Source organism: Leopardus geoffroyi, chromosome D3, assembly GCF_018350155.1.
Source record: "Leopardus geoffroyi isolate Oge1 chromosome D3, O.geoffroyi_Oge1_pat1.0, whole genome shotgun sequence".
Classification (NCBI taxonomy): Eukaryota; Metazoa; Chordata; class Mammalia; order Carnivora; family Felidae; genus Leopardus; species Leopardus geoffroyi.
In genome coordinates, this window is record NC_059339.1 from 8004018 (window position 1) to 8020749 (window position 16732).

At 50.5% G+C, this 16732-nt stretch overlaps 1 protein-coding gene across 15 annotated transcripts in view; it reads left to right on the plus strand.

The window, feature by feature from the left end:
* The window catches only part of KDM2B (lysine demethylase 2B), a 153097-nt gene that overhangs the window by 134912 nt on the left and 1453 nt on the right, over positions 1-16732 (plus strand). For 11 of the 15 annotated variants that reach the window (XM_045459220.1, XM_045459217.1, XM_045459210.1 and 8 more), the window contains 9 exons: positions 4361-4504; positions 5914-6000; positions 6164-6433; positions 6638-6751; positions 7416-7454; positions 7568-8247; positions 8954-9117; positions 9203-9364; positions 10024-10242. In XM_045459220.1, coding sequence (XP_045315176.1) covers positions 4361-4504; positions 5914-6000; positions 6164-6433; positions 6638-6751; positions 7416-7454; positions 7568-8247; positions 8954-9117; positions 9203-9364; positions 10024-10242 — 1879 coding nt within the window. The remainder of the gene's footprint in view (positions 1-4360; positions 4505-5913; positions 6001-6163; positions 6434-6637; positions 6752-7415; positions 7455-7567; positions 8248-8953; positions 9118-9202; positions 9365-10023; positions 10243-16732) is intronic. The other 4 variants (XM_045459219.1, XM_045459211.1, XM_045459215.1 and 1 more) reach the window with 1 other exon arrangement.

Sequence of the window (16732 nt, forward strand, 5' to 3'; positions counted from 1 at the left end):
ATGTTCTCAAGGTTCATCTACATAGTGGCACGGGTCAGGATCGATCTTTCTTTCTTTCTTTCTTTCTTTTCTTTCTTTTCTTTCTTTTCTTTCTTTCATAAATTCTGTGCCCAACGTGAGGCTTGAACTCACAACCCCGAGATCAAGAGTTGCATGCTCTACCAACTGAGCCAGACAGGCACCCCAGGATTTCCTTCTTTTTAAAGACTGAATAGTATTCCATCATTTGTATGTGCTGTGTTTTCTTTTTTTTTTTTTTAATTTTTTTTTCAACGTTTATTCATTTTTGGGACAGAGAGCATGAACGGGGGAGGGGCAGAGAGAGAGGGAGACACAGAATCGGAAACAGGCTCCAGGCTCTGAGCCATCAGCCCAGAGCCTGACGCGGGGCTCGAACTCACGGACCGCGAGATCGTGACCTGGCTGAAGTCGGACGCCTAACCGACTGCGCCACCCAGGCGCCCCAGTGCTGTGTTTTCTTTATCTGTTCCTCTGTTGATGGACATTTAAGTTGCTTCTGCATCTCTTGGCTCTTGGGCACCGTGGGGGTGTCCAGTACCTCTCTGAGATCCTGTTTTGAATTCCCTTGGGTATATACCTGGAAGTAGGATTGCCGGATCATACGGTAGCTCTACTTTTATTGGTTTCAGGGACGGCCATACTGTTTTCCGTAGAGGCTGCTCCATCGTACATTCCCACCAATGGTGTACAAGGGTTCCGTGTTCTCCACATCCTCGCCAGCACTTGAGATTTGCTGTTGTTTTGATAAGCAGTTGCCTGGATGGAAGTGAGGTGGTACTTCGTGGTGGTTTTGATCTGCATTTCCCTGATGATTGGTGATGTTGAGCATCTTTTCATATTTTGTTGGCCGTAGCTTCTTTGGAGAAATGTTTAAGTCCTTTGGCCATTTTTAAATTGGATTGTCTGTGTTTTTGTTGTTGAATTGGAGTTCTTCATGTGCCCTAGATACTAACTCATCATCACATACATTCGTGGGTTGCCTTTTCACTCTGTTGGTTGTTTTTCCTTTTGCTGTGCAGTTTTTGTTGGATTACTTGTGTTTTTAATTGTTACCTCTACCCAGGTCATTTCCGTGGATTTCAGGAATGTTGGGAGTCCCCTTGAAATTAAATACAGGTTTTTGTCTGTGTGCCTACCTCTAGGTACATTTTTCTGGAGTGAGGGTCCATGTGACCCATCGCATGCTGTCAGGATTTACGATTTTGAGAATAGTGTCCCCTAAACACGGCATGTTGGCAGTGATCCAGCACTGTCTCTTCCTCTTCAGCCCTCCCCCGTCCCTGCCCTGTGTCCCAGGGCCAGTTATGGGACCTGTCTCTGATGTTACCTATGCTTTGCAGCCATGGTGCCTGCCACTGTGAGTGTTGGTTGAAGGAAACCTCAATTTTGTGTGTGTCTCTCCAACCTGATGTGGCTTTCGGAACTAATAGCAAGTGTCGTCTTGGCCTGACCATTAGGGTCCTCTTTTCTCTTCTTCCAACTTTTCCACGTTGCTGGGGCTCTTCCTGCCATGGTTTACCCGCCTCTGACACATGCAGGCCACCTCTCCTCCCTTTCCAGGCTCTTCTTTCTTGATGTGCTGCTGTCTCTCTCCTCCCTGTGAGGCTCCATCCCTTCGCACCGTCCAGCACCATCTCCCTGCTGGCTGGGGCCTGGGTTCCCCTTGTCAGTCTCTGCAGTCGCTTTGCCTGTGGTTCTGCCTGCCAGTTTCAGACTCAGTCCCCTACCCTCGCCCATCCCATCACAGACCATCTTCTGTCCACCAGGTGCTCCTCACCCGGCACCCCAGCTTTGGGCTCTCCGCACTCCCCTGTCCCCGGTGGCCTGGCCTGCTCCCAGTGGCTGAGCGCGTCTGGCTCTTTCGTCTCTGTCCACTTTCGCGTGGGTTGGTGGTCCCTCTTCCTTTTCCTGCTCCTCACTTCTCTGCGCCTGCAGGAGCCCACATTCTCTGTCCTGGGAGTCCTCCGGAAATCAGCCTCTTGCTGCTTCCATAGCACTTGCACATGACTTTCCCATGTCTTCCTAGGATTTCAGCATGTTCTGTCTTCATCTTCCCAAACAGCTCGGGGGAGCAGCTGCCTTCCTCATCACTGTTCCCCTTTTGGTTGCTTGCTTCAGGCTTCAGCAGATGTTTATTAAGTTATTTGTTGAACAAATGATGGCTCTTTTGCCTTCAGTGTTCTATTTATTTGAACTCAAATGTTTGTGCCATTTTATAGACTTTTCACTTAGTAGTGGAGCCTATATCGCCTTTTTGAAGCTCTGTTAATTCAGTGTGATAAAAATTGACTGTGTGCTCCGTCTGGATCCCAGGTACAGGGAGGGTGGGTGTAAAGGGGGGAGAGTGTAAGTGGCTCGACTCTGTCTGCAAAGGGTTTATGGTTTAGCACATCAGTTCTCAAACGTTGTGGTTTTGGGAATTCTGTACCCTCTTAAAAATTATGAGCCCTCCCCCCCACACACACCGCAAAAGCTTTATTTATGTGGGTTATTTATTATTATTCAAAATTAAAATGAAGAAGTTTTAAAAATACTTGGAATTCATTTAAAAAGAACAAACTTGGGGCACCTGGCTGGCTCAGTTGGAAGAGTGTGCTACTCTCGATCCCATGGTCATGAGTTTGAGCCCCATGTTGAGTGTAGAGATTACTTAAATAAATAAAACTTTAAATAAAAAATAAAAACAAACCCACTACATGTTAACATAAATGACATTTTTATGAGAACTAGCTACGTTTTCCAAAACAAAAGTGATTAATAGGAAGGATGGCGTTATTTTATGTTTGTGTAAATCTTTTATGTTTGGTTCATTAGACAAGATTTGCATTTTCATATATATGTCTTCATTCTGTTGCAATACATTGTTTTGGAGCAACTATGTGAGGAAAATGTGGCCTGGTACAGATCCCTAGTTGGAAAGGGGAGGAGTATTTTAGCAGTCTTCCCAGTAAGGGTGGAAATCTCTGGTACTCCACCAGAACGCAACAGGTGGCAGTTTCCTAAAGGTTAGTTGCATTGTGGAATCTGAAACTGTATCAATGAACTTGTCATGCTGTTACATTAAAATTCATTAGTCTTTCCTTGCCCCTGAAAAGCTCATTTGCTCATGCATGATGTTACAACATCACACGTGGGGTCATTTGGAAAAACTGGCTCACTGAGTTATACAGATTTTCCAAATAGGGGCAAACAGTGTTATACTATGTAAAAAAAAACAACAACAAAAAACCCCACACATTTGTTGATACGCCGCCAGTCTCCTCTGAAGAGTCTTTAAGTGTGATTAGGAAGCTGCCCAGTTCATGGTGGCTAGTGTAGGTTTTCCAAAATTCTAATTTTTGTTTTTAAAGTTTGAATTTTATCATTTGCAACGGATGCTGTAAGTTTGTTTTTCTGGATGTGACCGGCTCATTTCATCTTTGAGAAACTTGCCAATACTTTTTTTTTTTTTTTTAATTCAGTTGCTCTGTCAAGTAGAATGATGTTCTATGCAGAAAATGACCAAGTCAGGTCACAACTTAGTCACGAGTGCTTTTCCTTTAGATAACCATCGTCCTTTGGTATGCAGCAGGGGCACCTGATGCACACTTCCTATTTTGTCGTACAGAATATTAAAAGGTTATGTTTTCAAGGGTCAAAGATTTCATAAAATTAGTAATTTTTTACTGCTTCATCAAAGACCTTCTTCAGTGAAGCCGGTGGTCTTTGTAATAAGCGTGTGTCAGGGACAAACTCAGTACTGCCCCGACGAGGACCGGCAATGTCCCTTACCAGTGCAAATGTCAGCATAGTTGAAAAAGGCAGATAGCATCTTAGTGTTACCCTGAAGATAGTTTTGACCCTGCGGAGCTCCCTGTAAAGGTTGTGGGGACCCTGGAGTCCTTGGACGTGCTTTGATGGCCGCCGGTGGTGCATAGCCTCAGTCCCCCACAGGCTTGGGCTCAGTTCACACCCCACCTCCTCCTTCGGGTCTTGACTCGCATGGGACGCTGTCCCTGACCTCCATGTTCCGAATGAGCCCCTTCCACCCCTCACCTGGCCCTCCTTGCTGTATGTTTCTCCGTGTCCCTTGTCACAGCATATCCTGTTGGTTTTCATTTGTCTGCCCCCCTCCATGAAAATGTAAGCTCAGGATGGCAGAGATATTTATTTGTCTTGTCCAGTGCCATTCCCAGCATTTAGTATCTGGCACGAAGAGATAGTATTTGAACGAACGAACGAATCAATGAATGAATGACAGGCAGTGGCTGAGCCAGTTCTCTGCTGCCTCCTGGCCTTGGACCTGCTCCCCACGGTTCTGGCCCCAGCTGACTTCTCTGTGCTCTCTCCGGCTCTTCAGCCAGTGCTGCCCCACACCGCCGTGTGCCTGGTGTGTGGCGAGGCAGGGAAAGAAGACACAGTGGAAGAGGAAGAAGGAAAGTTTAACCTCATGCTAATGGAGTGCTCTATCTGCAACGAAATCATCCACCCCGGATGCCTTAAGGTGAGTGGTCCCGGGGGGGTCTGGCTGTGCTGCTCGGCACCCCCATTGAGCACCTCTGGTGGTGCTGATGCTGGGGGACAGTGAGCTTCCTTCCCCAGAGGACCTCTGAGTCTGGGGGGGTTCTGAGTGTCAGATAACAGCCCGAGGGCAAGAAGGGTCTGCAGTAGCTCAGACCTCCCACCTGTGGCTTCGAGGGAATGAACACATACTCCCCCCCCCCCCCCCCCCCCCCCCAATAAGACAAAACCAGAGAGAGTTCCCAGAGTCTGCACTGAGTCCAGGGAGAGGGAGAGACTGGGTGGTTGTGCTGCTCGCTGGAATCCTGGCTCTGGGCTTCTGGGAGAACGAAGCCTGGGCCTGGGAGGGTGGACCCTGTGACGACAGGTGGTTGCACCAGTGTCCCTTTGTGCCGAGAACCTGCTCCCTTGGTGTGCCCAGGGCAGGGCTGCCTTCTTGTGGGGACCACTGTGCTGTGCCTGCCTGTCTTAGGCAACAGGTTCTACCTCTGCGAGGAGGAGACTGCTCTGGGATTGTCCCCAGAGAATGTCGTCAGCCCTCTCAGCCCAGGTGTCAGCCTCAGTGTATCTGTGTGTGTGTGTGTTTTAATGTTTGTTTATTTATTTTGAGAAAGAGAGAATGTGAGCAAGGGGGGAGGGGAGAGAGAGAGGGAGAATCCCAAGCAAGCTTCCCGCTCCGCACAGAGCTGGACGTGGGGCTCAATCTCACAACCAGGAGATCATGACCTGAGCCAAAATTAAAAGTCGGACGCTTAACTGACTGAGCCGCTTAGGTGCCCCTATGTGTGTGTTTTAGAAAGATTGAGGTGGACTTGCCCCGAATACTACCTCAGCTCTGAAATGTCTCTTTTCTTCGGTGGCAGTAGTGGGGGCTTGTTGCAAGGCTCGTCCTCCTGCACACACCTCACAGTCTGAAGCGGGCACTGTGATTGTTCCCTGGCTTTGGAAGTCAGACTTGAAGTTTTAGTTGCCTGGTTACTTCTGTCTCCCAGATCAGAAGCTCCTCAAGGGCAGGGACAGCACCTCTGTGTTGCTCACACCTAGCACCCAGTGCTACTAAATGACTGAACAGGCCCTGGGCCCATTGCTTTCCCTAGGTTATCTTACTGAATTGTTGCAGAACAGTGGTGAGACAGGTACATTCCATTCCATGATGGAGGGCACTGGCCCACAGAGATGGAGTGATTTGCCCGGGATCACTGAGCTAGTAAGAGGCAAAGTTAGGATTTGACCCCTGGCCTGGATCCAGAGCCACCTGTCTTAACCACCTTTGTTTTGTCTTGGTCAAGGATGGGATAGAAGTGACATCTGGGAGGGGGCTGTTGGTGTTCCTGGCAGGTGTGGCATCTTCTGCCCCCTCCCTGCTTGCTGACTGGCGTGTGCCCTTCGCAGATTAAGGAGTCAGAGGGCGTGGTCAACGATGAGCTTCCAAACTGCTGGGAGTGTCCAAAGTGTAACCACGCCGGCAAGACCGGGAAAGTGAGTGCCGGGCTCCAAGTCCCAGGGGTCAGCCCGGGAGGGGCAGACCTTGGCCTTGTCAGATGCGGCCTGTCGGTGCGCTGTGGGCCAGCGGGGTGCCGCGGGTTCCTGGAGGGGGGCAAGTCCAAAGATATACAGTTTGTTTGTTCCTTCTCTCTTTTTGGCCTACAAGCAAAAGCGTGGCCCTGGCTTTAAGTATGCCTCCAACCTGCCCGGCTCCCTGCTCAAGGAGCAGAAGATGAACCGGGACAACAAGGAAGGGCAGGAGCCTGCCAAGCGGAGGAGTGAGTGCGAGGAGGCACCTCGGCGCAGGTCAGATGAGCACCCCAAGAAGGTGCCCCCGGATGGCATCCTGCGCCGAAAGTCAGACGACGTGCACCTGAGGAGGAAGCGGAAATACGAGAAGCCCCAAGAGCTGAGTGGACGCAAGCGAGTACGGAGCGGGAGGAGCGGGCAGCGAGGGGTGGCCTGGCCGGTCCCGGGTGCAGGGCGCCCAGGCGGGGGCGGGGACGGGCAGCGGGGAGAACTCGGGGTCCTGGCCTCTGGCTGCCCTGAGCAGGTCACATAAGTCCCGAGAGCCCGGCCCAAAAGAAAGGAGGGGAAAACCAGCGAGTCACTCCTCTTCCCACCCCTTTAGGCCTCGACGCTTCAAACGTCCCCCGGTTCCTCCTCTCACCTCTCGCCGAGGCCCCCTCTAGGCAGCAGCCTCAACCCCTGGTGGAGATCCAGTCTCACTTACTTCCAGCAGCAGGTGCTCCCACGTCGCCCCGCCCTCCTGAGGCCCTGGGGACTTGCGAGCCCCGGGCCGCCCCCGCCCCCCCCCCCTCCCCGCCCCTGCGGTCTTCCAGCCCATTGCCGCAGCCGCTCCGAGGCATCTGTGCGCCGCAGCTTCCCGGGCCCCAGTCCCGGATCACTGGCTGGTGGTTCTGGCGTGGGGCCTGAGAAGCTGAAGCTGCCGCGGGGAAGCCCTGTGGATCTGGAAACCTCGGAGGATCCTGGCAGCCCCGCTTCGCCCAGCGGCTCTTCCCGCTTCGGCCACGAGGTGGCGCCTGGTTGTCGTTTCCCAGCTCCAGCCATTAAGGCTCCGCTGGGAACCCTGCAGGCCCCGCCTCCAGGACCGGCTCCCAGAGCCAAGTCCAACTTCAGTGGGCGAGTGCACACCTCAGGGTCTGGCCGAGGGTGGGAGGTCAGTTGGGTGGGAACAGTTGGACCACACTTCTCCCCTTCCAACGTCTAAAAGCAGCAGGCAGGGACCACCGTGTTTCAGCCTCAGTGGAGGAGATGGGATTTGTGGGAAAGGTGGCCCTCCAGCCCCTACTCCAGAGACTGTGGACTTGTGGTGGGGCAGAGTGTAGAGGGGACCGAATCCCACGAACCCTGGGAGCAAGCTCTGCATGCTTTCTTTCCTGTGACAGCTAAAACCTGGCAAAGAAGATAAGCTTTTCAGGAAAAAGGTACCGTCTCCCCCCCTACGCCTGCTCCTGGGTCATTGGGTCCCTGTGGGAGGGTGGGGAGGCAGCCCCGAGCCGAGGGGCTGAGCTGCCCTCGCTCCCCCCTCCTCCCTCAGCGGCGGTCCTGGAAGAACGCCGAGGACCGGATGGCCCTTGCCAACAAGCCTCTCCGGCGCTTCAAGCAGGAGCCAGAGGATGACCTGCCCGAGGCGCCCCCCACCGCCCGGGAAAGCGACCACTCCCGTTCGAGCTCCCCTACCGCCGGGCCCAGCACCGAGGGGGCAGAGGGCCCTGAGGAGAAGAAGAAGGTGAAGATGCGCCGGAAAAGGCGGCTTCCCACCAAGGAGCTGAGCAAGGAGCTGAGCAAGGAGCTGAACCAAGAGATCCAGAAGACCGAGAACAGCCTGGCCAACGAGAACCACCAGCCCATCAAGTCAGAGCCCGAGAGCGAGAGCGAGGAGCCCAAGCGGCCCCTGGGCCTCTGCGAGCGCCCCCACCGTTTCAGCAAGGGGCTCACCGGCCCCCCCCGGGAGTTGCGGCACCAGCTGGGGCCCGGCCTGCGGAGCCCACCCCGTGTCATCTCCCGGCCCCCTCCCTCTGTGTCCCCGCCCAAGTGCATCCAGATGGAGCGACATGTGATCCGGCCGCCCCCCATCAGCCCCCCGCCTGACTCACTGCCCCTGGATGATGGGGCGGCCCACGTCATGCACAGGGAGGTGTGGATGGCCGTCTTCAGCTACCTCAGCCACCAAGACTTGTGTGTCTGCATGCGGGTCTGCAGGACCTGGAACCGCTGGTGAGGGGCCGAGCTTGGACGGGGAGGCAGCCAGGGACCGGCGCCGTGTTGGGCTCCAGGCTAAGGCTTAGACTAGGCCAGGAATGGCACATGCATGGTATGTGTCTCCACAAGTCACTCATGGTCGTCTTTCCTTCCTTCTAAGCTCAGTCCAGCTTAATTATTCTTCTCAAAGAGTTCCAGGTGGCTACAGCAATCTGGTCACGCTGGTCTTGTCAGAAGAGGTGAACCCTATTTGATTGCTTGATTCGGCCCTTGGAAGATCAACTGGGGACCAGGTGGAGTCCTTGTCCTTAAAGAGGTAGTCCAGGTTAAAAGCAAGTGTTCCAGTTACTGATCTTAATTTCAGCTTCGATGTTTCCTAGCTCTCTGGCCTTTGCCAGGTGACTTACCTTTATCTGTAAAAGGGCATGATACGGTGTCTGCCTGGAGCGTTCTTGTGAGAAGTGGTGTGTAGGGGGTGCGGTAGAGGCCCCAGTAAATACTTAATGAAGAGCAGGTACTGGCACCTTCCATGGGGGCCTGGGGCCATCAGAGGAAAGGTGCCCAGGTGTGGGCAGGACAGGAGTGAAACAGAGAAGGATCCAGAGGGCGGAGTTAAGGAGCTCCCCCTCCTCCGAACGTGGCAGTGGGGTGAGCTGCCACGGCAGTGCAGGGGGCCAGCTTCAAGTCTGATGACACCCCCTCTGCTGGACCTGGCCCCCAGGTGCTGCGATAAGCGGTTATGGACCCGCATCGATCTGAACCACTGCAAGTCCATCACGCCCCTGATGCTGAGTGGCATCATCCGGCGGCAGCCTGTCTCCCTGGACCTCAGCTGGACCAATATCTCCAAGAAACAGCTGAGCTGGCTCATCAACCGGTTGCCTGGTGAGCACTGGGCCAGGGACCCGGGAGGTGCAGTGGTGGGGGCTGGGTGCATCGCCTGACCTGCCAGCCCTCCCCTGTCCCCCAGGGCTCCGAGACTTGGTGCTGTCGGGCTGCTCGTGGATCGCCGTCTCAGCTCTCTGTAGCTCCAGCTGTCCTTTGCTTCGGACCCTGGATGTCCAGTGGGTGGAAGGACTAAAGGATGCCCAGATGCGGGATCTCCTGTCCCCGCCCACAGATAACAGGCCAGGTGAGTGGCCGGGCCCAAGGGGGTCGACGCGGAGGCAGTCTGACCAGGCTCTGCCGTTGGATCTGGTTTTCACTACAGGCCCCACCCGGTGCACGGGTTCTCAAGCCTTCTCTGGTCCCAGCCCTTTCTGGAGGATGCTGTTATGTTCTCACTCAGCTTCAGGCAGAGAAGGGACCACTGAGAGCAGAGGCTTCTTTGCGCACCCGGGACTTCACTGTGGGGGCTTTGCATGCGTCTGACTACTTCTCTGTTAATTTGTCCTTCGTTGGCTTCAAGCTTCCGTGAGCACGGGGGTCAGTGTAGTTGGAGATGAGCTCACAAGATGGAACCTTCCTGGCTTGGGTTGTGAGGGTCATTGCTCAAATGAGGAAACCCTGGTGATCAGAGATGCTGTGCAGTCTCTGCTCTAGTTGGCTGAGGACTGCTGGGTAGAATGTGGGCTGTGTTTCTAGACGTTCTGATTTTTCAGGAATCCAGAAGTGGGAGAGTTGATGTGGAACCCTTATATTTTTAAACGTGGGAACCAGTTTGGGGAAACAATGGCTAAGTGAAACTGAAGTGTGACATGTGGCCAGTAGGCCCTCTAGAGTGTTAGGTCATTGTGACCACATCTCCCCGATCAGATTGACATGCTGCCTCTCTCCTTCCGGCCCCCTCAGGTCAGATGGACAATCGGAGCAAGCTCCGGAACATTGTGGAACTGCGTCTAGCAGGCCTGGACATCACAGATGCCTCCCTGCGGCTCATCATACGCCACATGCCCCTGCTGTCCAAGCTCCACCTCAGTTACTGTAACCACGTTACCGACCAGTCCATCAACCTGCTCACTGCTGTGGGCACCACCACCCGAGACTCCTTAACCGAAATCAACCTATCAGGTCAGTCAGAGGCACCCAGCAGGCTCTGCCTGGGACCCTGGGGGACAGGCTGGAAATTTCACCTTTGTGGGGAAATCCGCTGTGTGCCTGCTGTCACAGGGTCACAGGGTCAGGGCTGGGACATACCTGAAAACAAGACAGACAGCCTGGGCTGGTGGAGAAACCTTGAGCACAGGAGTTATCACTGGATTGGTAATGATTGCTGCCAAAAGATTAGTGCTGGTGGCAGCGAGAGCACGCGCCAGTGGTTCCTGACCCACAATACGGGCTGGAGGAACTGCTCCCCGGTGGTGCACACAAGCCGGCTCCCGCAGCGGAGAGGAGAGCAGGGGAGCCGCGGGCTGTGAGGCCAGGCAGGCTTTGATCCCTGAGCTAGCTCAGCGTCTGCTGGGGTTGTCCTCGCTTATGTGACCCTGCTAGCAAGGGGCCCGTCGGAGAGAAGGAAGCCGTACAGCTGGTGTCACTGCGGTCCTGTGTCTGCAGAGCCCGCGCTCCCTCTACTCGCCCGTGGGGCCGGAGTCGGGTTTTAAGGCCCTGGGGGTGACTGACAGTAATGGGTCAGGCTGTGGATGTAAGATTTACACAAACCCTCAAAAAATGCTTTTTTCTCCAGAAATTAGCAACTAATAAAGGCCACCTTCACCTCACGCTTAGTAGCTCAACAGCTTCCTGTCAGCTGTGCCACATTTGAGGAGGAATGGGGAAGTTGGTGGTACGATAGAATTCTGTACCGAGGAAGCCATCCCTGCTCCTCCTCGGGGAGTCGCGGCAAGGGCCATCCCGCCCCCGTGTCGGCAGAGAGGAGAGAGCCAGGCAGGGCTGACCATCCCGACTCCAGGCTCCACTCGAGGTCTTACACGGATGCCGGGGCTGTCCTGCGGACGAGGGCCTGGGTGCGCCTTGGTGTTACAGCGACTCTGTTTACTGTCGGTTGCCCTGCGTGTGGAGCGGAGATTCCCCTGCAGTGCCGTCGCGTGCAAACGCGCTTCTGTGTTTTTCCACGAAGCTCACCCCTTGGCCTCAGTACATAGAGGTGTCTCGAGTTCCTGTTCAGAGCCATGCCGGACGGGAAGGCAAACCTTGAGTCCCAGTCTCTTTTAGGTTCATTGCTTTTTAAAAAGTTTTCCCTTGCCATCAGGATAACTAGTTAATGGTAAAAAGTCTGGCACAACAAAGAGGACAGTTGACCTGTTTCAGGACCTATGAACGTGAAGCATATGGTCTAGAGACAAAGTCAAGTCACAGTTGTCTAGCTTTCATTATTAGGCTGCATGTTCCTCTAGATTACTTATTTGGGTGCTCACCACCGCCCCCCCCTCCGTCCGCCCGGCCAGGCAACCGCCTTAAATTCTTTCTCCCAGTGTCTGTCTCTGTACTTGCACACCTTGATTTTTTTTTTCCATTCAGGCATTCTGTACTTACTGGCACAGGATTGCTGCTCTTACGTCGTCTCTCCCCTTATCTTTCCGATTCGTGGTTAAGTCTCTTTCTGTGGCCGCATAAGTATCGTCCACTGTTGAACTAAATAGTGCATTATGAGTACGTTTCCCTTGTATAAATTTTCTTTTTCCTAGAGTTAATAATTGCGTCTTTTTTTGTTTGCTCAGTCTCTAAGCAGACCCTACAACAGACCTGAATACCGTTCTTCCCTCAAACACAAACTCCTCTCTGTGGCCCCAGCCAGTTGTGGGTTTTTTGGTTTTTGTTTTTTAATGTCTATTTTTGAGAGAGCGTGCGGGCAGGGGAGGGGTAGGGAGAGAAAGGTAGAGGACCCAAAGCAGGCTCTGTGCTGACCCGTGGGGCTTGAACTCAGGAACCTCGAGATCATGACCGGAGCCAAAGTCACTTAACTGGCTGAGCCCCCCAGGCACCCCGGGCCCTGACCAGTGTTTGGCGGGAGCTCTTTCTCCTGGACTCCCTTCCTGTCTGTTTTCTCCTCCTAGACTTCTACCTGCTGCCCAGCTGCCAGCCTAGAAATTTTCTTGGTCTCTGTCTTGTGTAGGGTCCCTATTTTCCTTGACCCCATGTTTCTTCTTGTCTCTCTGATTTCACGGAGGACATCTAGACTTGGTACGTCCGAAAATGGTTTTATTATCCCTCACATTGAACTGATAGCTGGATCTGGCAACTGTGATGTTTCAGAAAGTGGGCGCTTCCTTCTCTGCATTCAGAGTCCAGATCCAAAACCATTTGATTCTTCTTCCTTCAGTGAATATTTTCTCTAATCAAATTTGTTTGTTTCTAGTTTTCTGTAATTGTTGAGTCTTGGCTTTGAATCTGTTTTCATCCATCACACTCATGAGCCCTTTCGATTTTTCAACCTAGAAACAAATGTCCTTCAGTTCTAGGAAACTTCATTGAATTATTTCTCAATTTCCTTTTCTTCTGTTTTCTACCTGTAGGTCTTCTCATTTTTCTGAGAGTTTCTACTTTATCACACAATTCATATACCGAGTTTTTTACTGTTGTTTATGTAGGTCAAACACAGTGAAAACATGGGCAGTTTCATATGGTTCAACTGATAATTGTAAAAAGTTTTTTTAATGTGTATTTTTTAGAGACCGCACACAAGCAGCGGTGGGGCAGAGAGGGAGACACAGAATCTAAAGCAGGTTCGAGGCTCTGAGCTGTCAGCACAGAGCCTTATGCAGGGCTCGAACTCAAGAACTGCGAGATCATGACCTGAGCTGAAGTCAGATACTTAACTGACTGAGCCACCCCTCAACTGATATTTTTTAATATTACAGCTGTATCTTACTCTCTAAACTCCCCCCCCCCCCCCACCACCATCCTACTATCCTCCCTCCTTTCTGTTATCTGAGCTTTTTTTTTTTTCTTAAGACTTTATTTTTAAGTACTCTCTACACCCAACGTGGGGGTCAAACTCACAACCCCCACCGACTAGGCCAGCCAGGTGCTCCCCTTCTCTGAACCTCGGTAGAGTAGCTTGAGGATATTGACAGCTTTATTTTCTTCTCCAGGCTTACATGGTTTCCTTCAAACATAGTCAGTGGCCCTCATAAGAGATCTTCCTTGGATTTAGTGTCAACACAGGGTTGTCCACACTAAGGTGATCAGAGGCTGGCGACACACGTTGGAGCAGTCAGTCATTGTGTGGTCAGTATAGGTGGTTTCTTTGGGGAAACCAAGACGTGAGATCTTTGAGAGGTTTCTCTTGAGCTGGTCAGGGTTGCCAAAAGGATTCTCCTTGACCTCCCAACTGGAGGGTGCAAGCCAGACTGCCCAGTGTCCTGGGGCCTGGCAGGGGAAGGAAGCCGGGGATGTCAACAGCAGGTAAGTTTCCCCCCTAGACCCTGATTTTGAATGGGTGCCCCAGCCTGGTGCTCAGACCAGAGACTTCCTCTCTCTTATATCAATATCTAGGGAGGGAATCAAACAGCCACCAATCTAGCCCCTTCATGAGCTCCAATTCCAGTGTGCCTGTTTTTTTTTGTTTGTTTGTTTGTTTGTTTGCTTGCTTTACATTTTATTTATTTTTGAGAGACAGAGACAGAGCATGAGCTGGGGAGGGGCAGAGAGAGAGGGAGACACAGAATCCGAAGCAGGTTCCAGGCTCCGAGCTGCCAGCACAGAGCCCGACATGGGGCTCGAACCCACAGACCGCGAGATTGTGACCTGAGCTGAAGTCAGCCGCCCAGCCGACTGAGCCACCCAGGTGCCCCTCAAGTGTACCTGTTCTTTCTCCTACCTGAACCTTTGGGGGTGTTTTACAGAATGAATCTGCTTCTCTGCTTTCCCTTCAGCCTATTTAGGTTAAGCTTTCTCAAATCTATGTTATCTCTTCTCCAACTTACAGAATTAAAAAAATTATGGTAAAATACATAAAATTTACTGTTTAAGTATACAGTTCACTAGCATATAAGTTCATTTACATTGTGTGCAAACTGCCCCCCCACCCCTCTCCAGAAATTTCACCCCATCAGAAACTCTATATCCACAAACTAACTCCCCATTCCTCTTTCCCCCAGCCCCTGACAATCTCCATGCCGTCTCTGTGAACTTGACTTTTTTAGGGACCTTATGTAAGTGGAATTATATAACGGTGTTTTTTTGTGTGTGACTGGCTTGTTTTAATTAGCATAATGTCCTCAAGGTTCATCCGTATTATATCAGGTGTCAGAATTTCCTCCCTTTTTAAAGTCGAATAGTATTCCATTGTATGTATAGACTCAGTTTTATTTATTTGTCCATCTGGACAGTTGGGTGGCTTCCACCTTTTGGCTGTTATGAATAATGCTGCTGGGCACATGGATGTACAAATATTTGTTCGAGTCCCTGCTTGCAGTTCTTTTTGGTATATACCCAGACATGGCCTAGCAGAATCACATGGTAATTCCAGGTTTAATTTTTTGAGGAACCACCATATTGTTTGCTGTAGTAGCTGCACAATTTTACATTCCTAATAGGACACAAAGGTCTCATTTTTCTCCACATCTTTGCTAAACTTTATTTTTTATAGCCATTCTAGTGGTATGAAGTGATATCTCAATGTAGTTTTGAAATGCTTTTTTTTTTTTTTAAAGTAATCTCTACACCCAACATAGGGCTCAAACTCACAACCCCAAGATCAACAGTCACATGCTCTACCAACTGAGCCAGCCAGGTGCCCCTCAACGTAGTTTTGTCCTGGGGAGTTAGCATTTTCCTCGTGATTAGTGGTGTTGAGCATCTTTTTGTTGATGGTGTATCATCTTTGGGAAATGTCTATTCATGTCCTTTTCCTGTTTTTTAATCAGGTTGTTTGTGGATTTTTTTGTTGTTGAATTGTAGGAGTTCTTCATATATTCTGGGTAGTAGTAATCCCTTGCCAGGATCCATGATTTGCAAATATTTTCACCCATTCTGTGTGTCTTTTCACCATCTTGATAATGTCCTTTGCACAAATGTTTTTAACTTTGTGCTTTTGGTGTCATCTTTAAGAAACCATTGACAAATTCAAAGATTTTCCTATTTCCTTCTAAGAGTTTGGTAGTTTCAGCCCCTATATTTAGGTCTAAAGAATTTTGAGTTAAATTTGTATATGGTGTGAGGTAGAAGGTTCAGCTTCATTTGTTTGCATATGGATATCTAATTTTCCCAGCAGCATTTGTTGGAAAATTTTGTCTTTTTCCCTCTAAGTGGTTGTAGCACCTTGTCAAAAATCATTTGAACATTCAAGGGTTTAAATTCTAGGCTGTCAGTTATAGTCGGTTGGTTAGTCTGTGTGTCGTCCTTAATGCATTAACACTATTCTGTGGCTTTGTAGTAAGTTTTGAAATCCAGAAGTGTGAGTCCTCCAATTTTGTGTTCAAGACTACTTTGGCAATTCAGGATCTCTTATACTTCTGCATTAATTTTAGGATGATTTTTCTATTTTTGCAGAAAACACTGTTGGTATTTTATAGCAACTTCATTGAATCTGTAGATTGCTTTGAGTTGTGTGGCCATTTTAACAATATCAAGTGTTCCCATGAGCCAGGGAAATCTCTCCATTTATGTCTTTAATTTCTTATAGCAGTGTTCTTAAGTATTCAGTGTACAAGTCTTTCACTTCCTTGGTTACCTTTATTCCTAAGTATTTTACTCTGTTTTACTCTGTTTGATGCTATTGTAAATGGAATTGCTCATTTTCTTTCAGATTGTTCATTGCTAGTGTATAAAAATGCAACTGATTTTTGTGTGTTGATTTTGTGTCCTGCAACTTGGCTGAACTTTTTTACTTCTTTATGCCACCTCTACACCTGGGACTTCAGTACCACAGCGCTAGCACAGGGCTCCTGATTGTATTTGCAGTTTGCCTTTACTGTTTTCATTCCTACTTAACAGAAAAATGCAAATGCAGAACTAGTGATGACAGGCCTCGAGATGAAGGCCACTCAGATGAAGGAAATCATCAGGCCAGAGGGGGGATCTCTGAGCCTCAGTTGGATGCTGGCATCGAAGCCAGAGAACTGTGGATTCAGTTCTCACACAAAAGAGGGTGATAAAAGCAACGTACCAATCAATAGAATATGGGGTAGAGAAGTGTGTCTATAGTGGAGGGGGTGATGACGGATTCTGAATTCTGGTTTGCTCACTGTAGACAGCATCTCGTCAGCCCTTGTAGCACCTTGGGGTTTTCTGCACTTAGTAAGGGGGCTCCCAAGCATGCTGTACCTCGCTTCAAAGCACTGGTGCCCACACGAGGGAAAAGGATCCTCCGACGACCACAGAGATGGTCCAGAGCATATCTGAAGGGAATAAGCAGATAAGCACACAGTAATGGAGACAGGGAGGTGTTCTTCAACAGTAGATGGGAAAGGCAAGCTGTTTGATATATAGTGTGGCCCTATCTTTATTAAACAACATAGACAGGGGACGTATTTATGTGAGAACGTATACATGTAAAGAAGCAATGGTAAGATTCTAAGTGATTCCACTTGAAACGGTCTGAACGCTTTTCAGGCCTATACTAACCTTTACAATTTGGTAGATGGAACCTTTCCCCGTT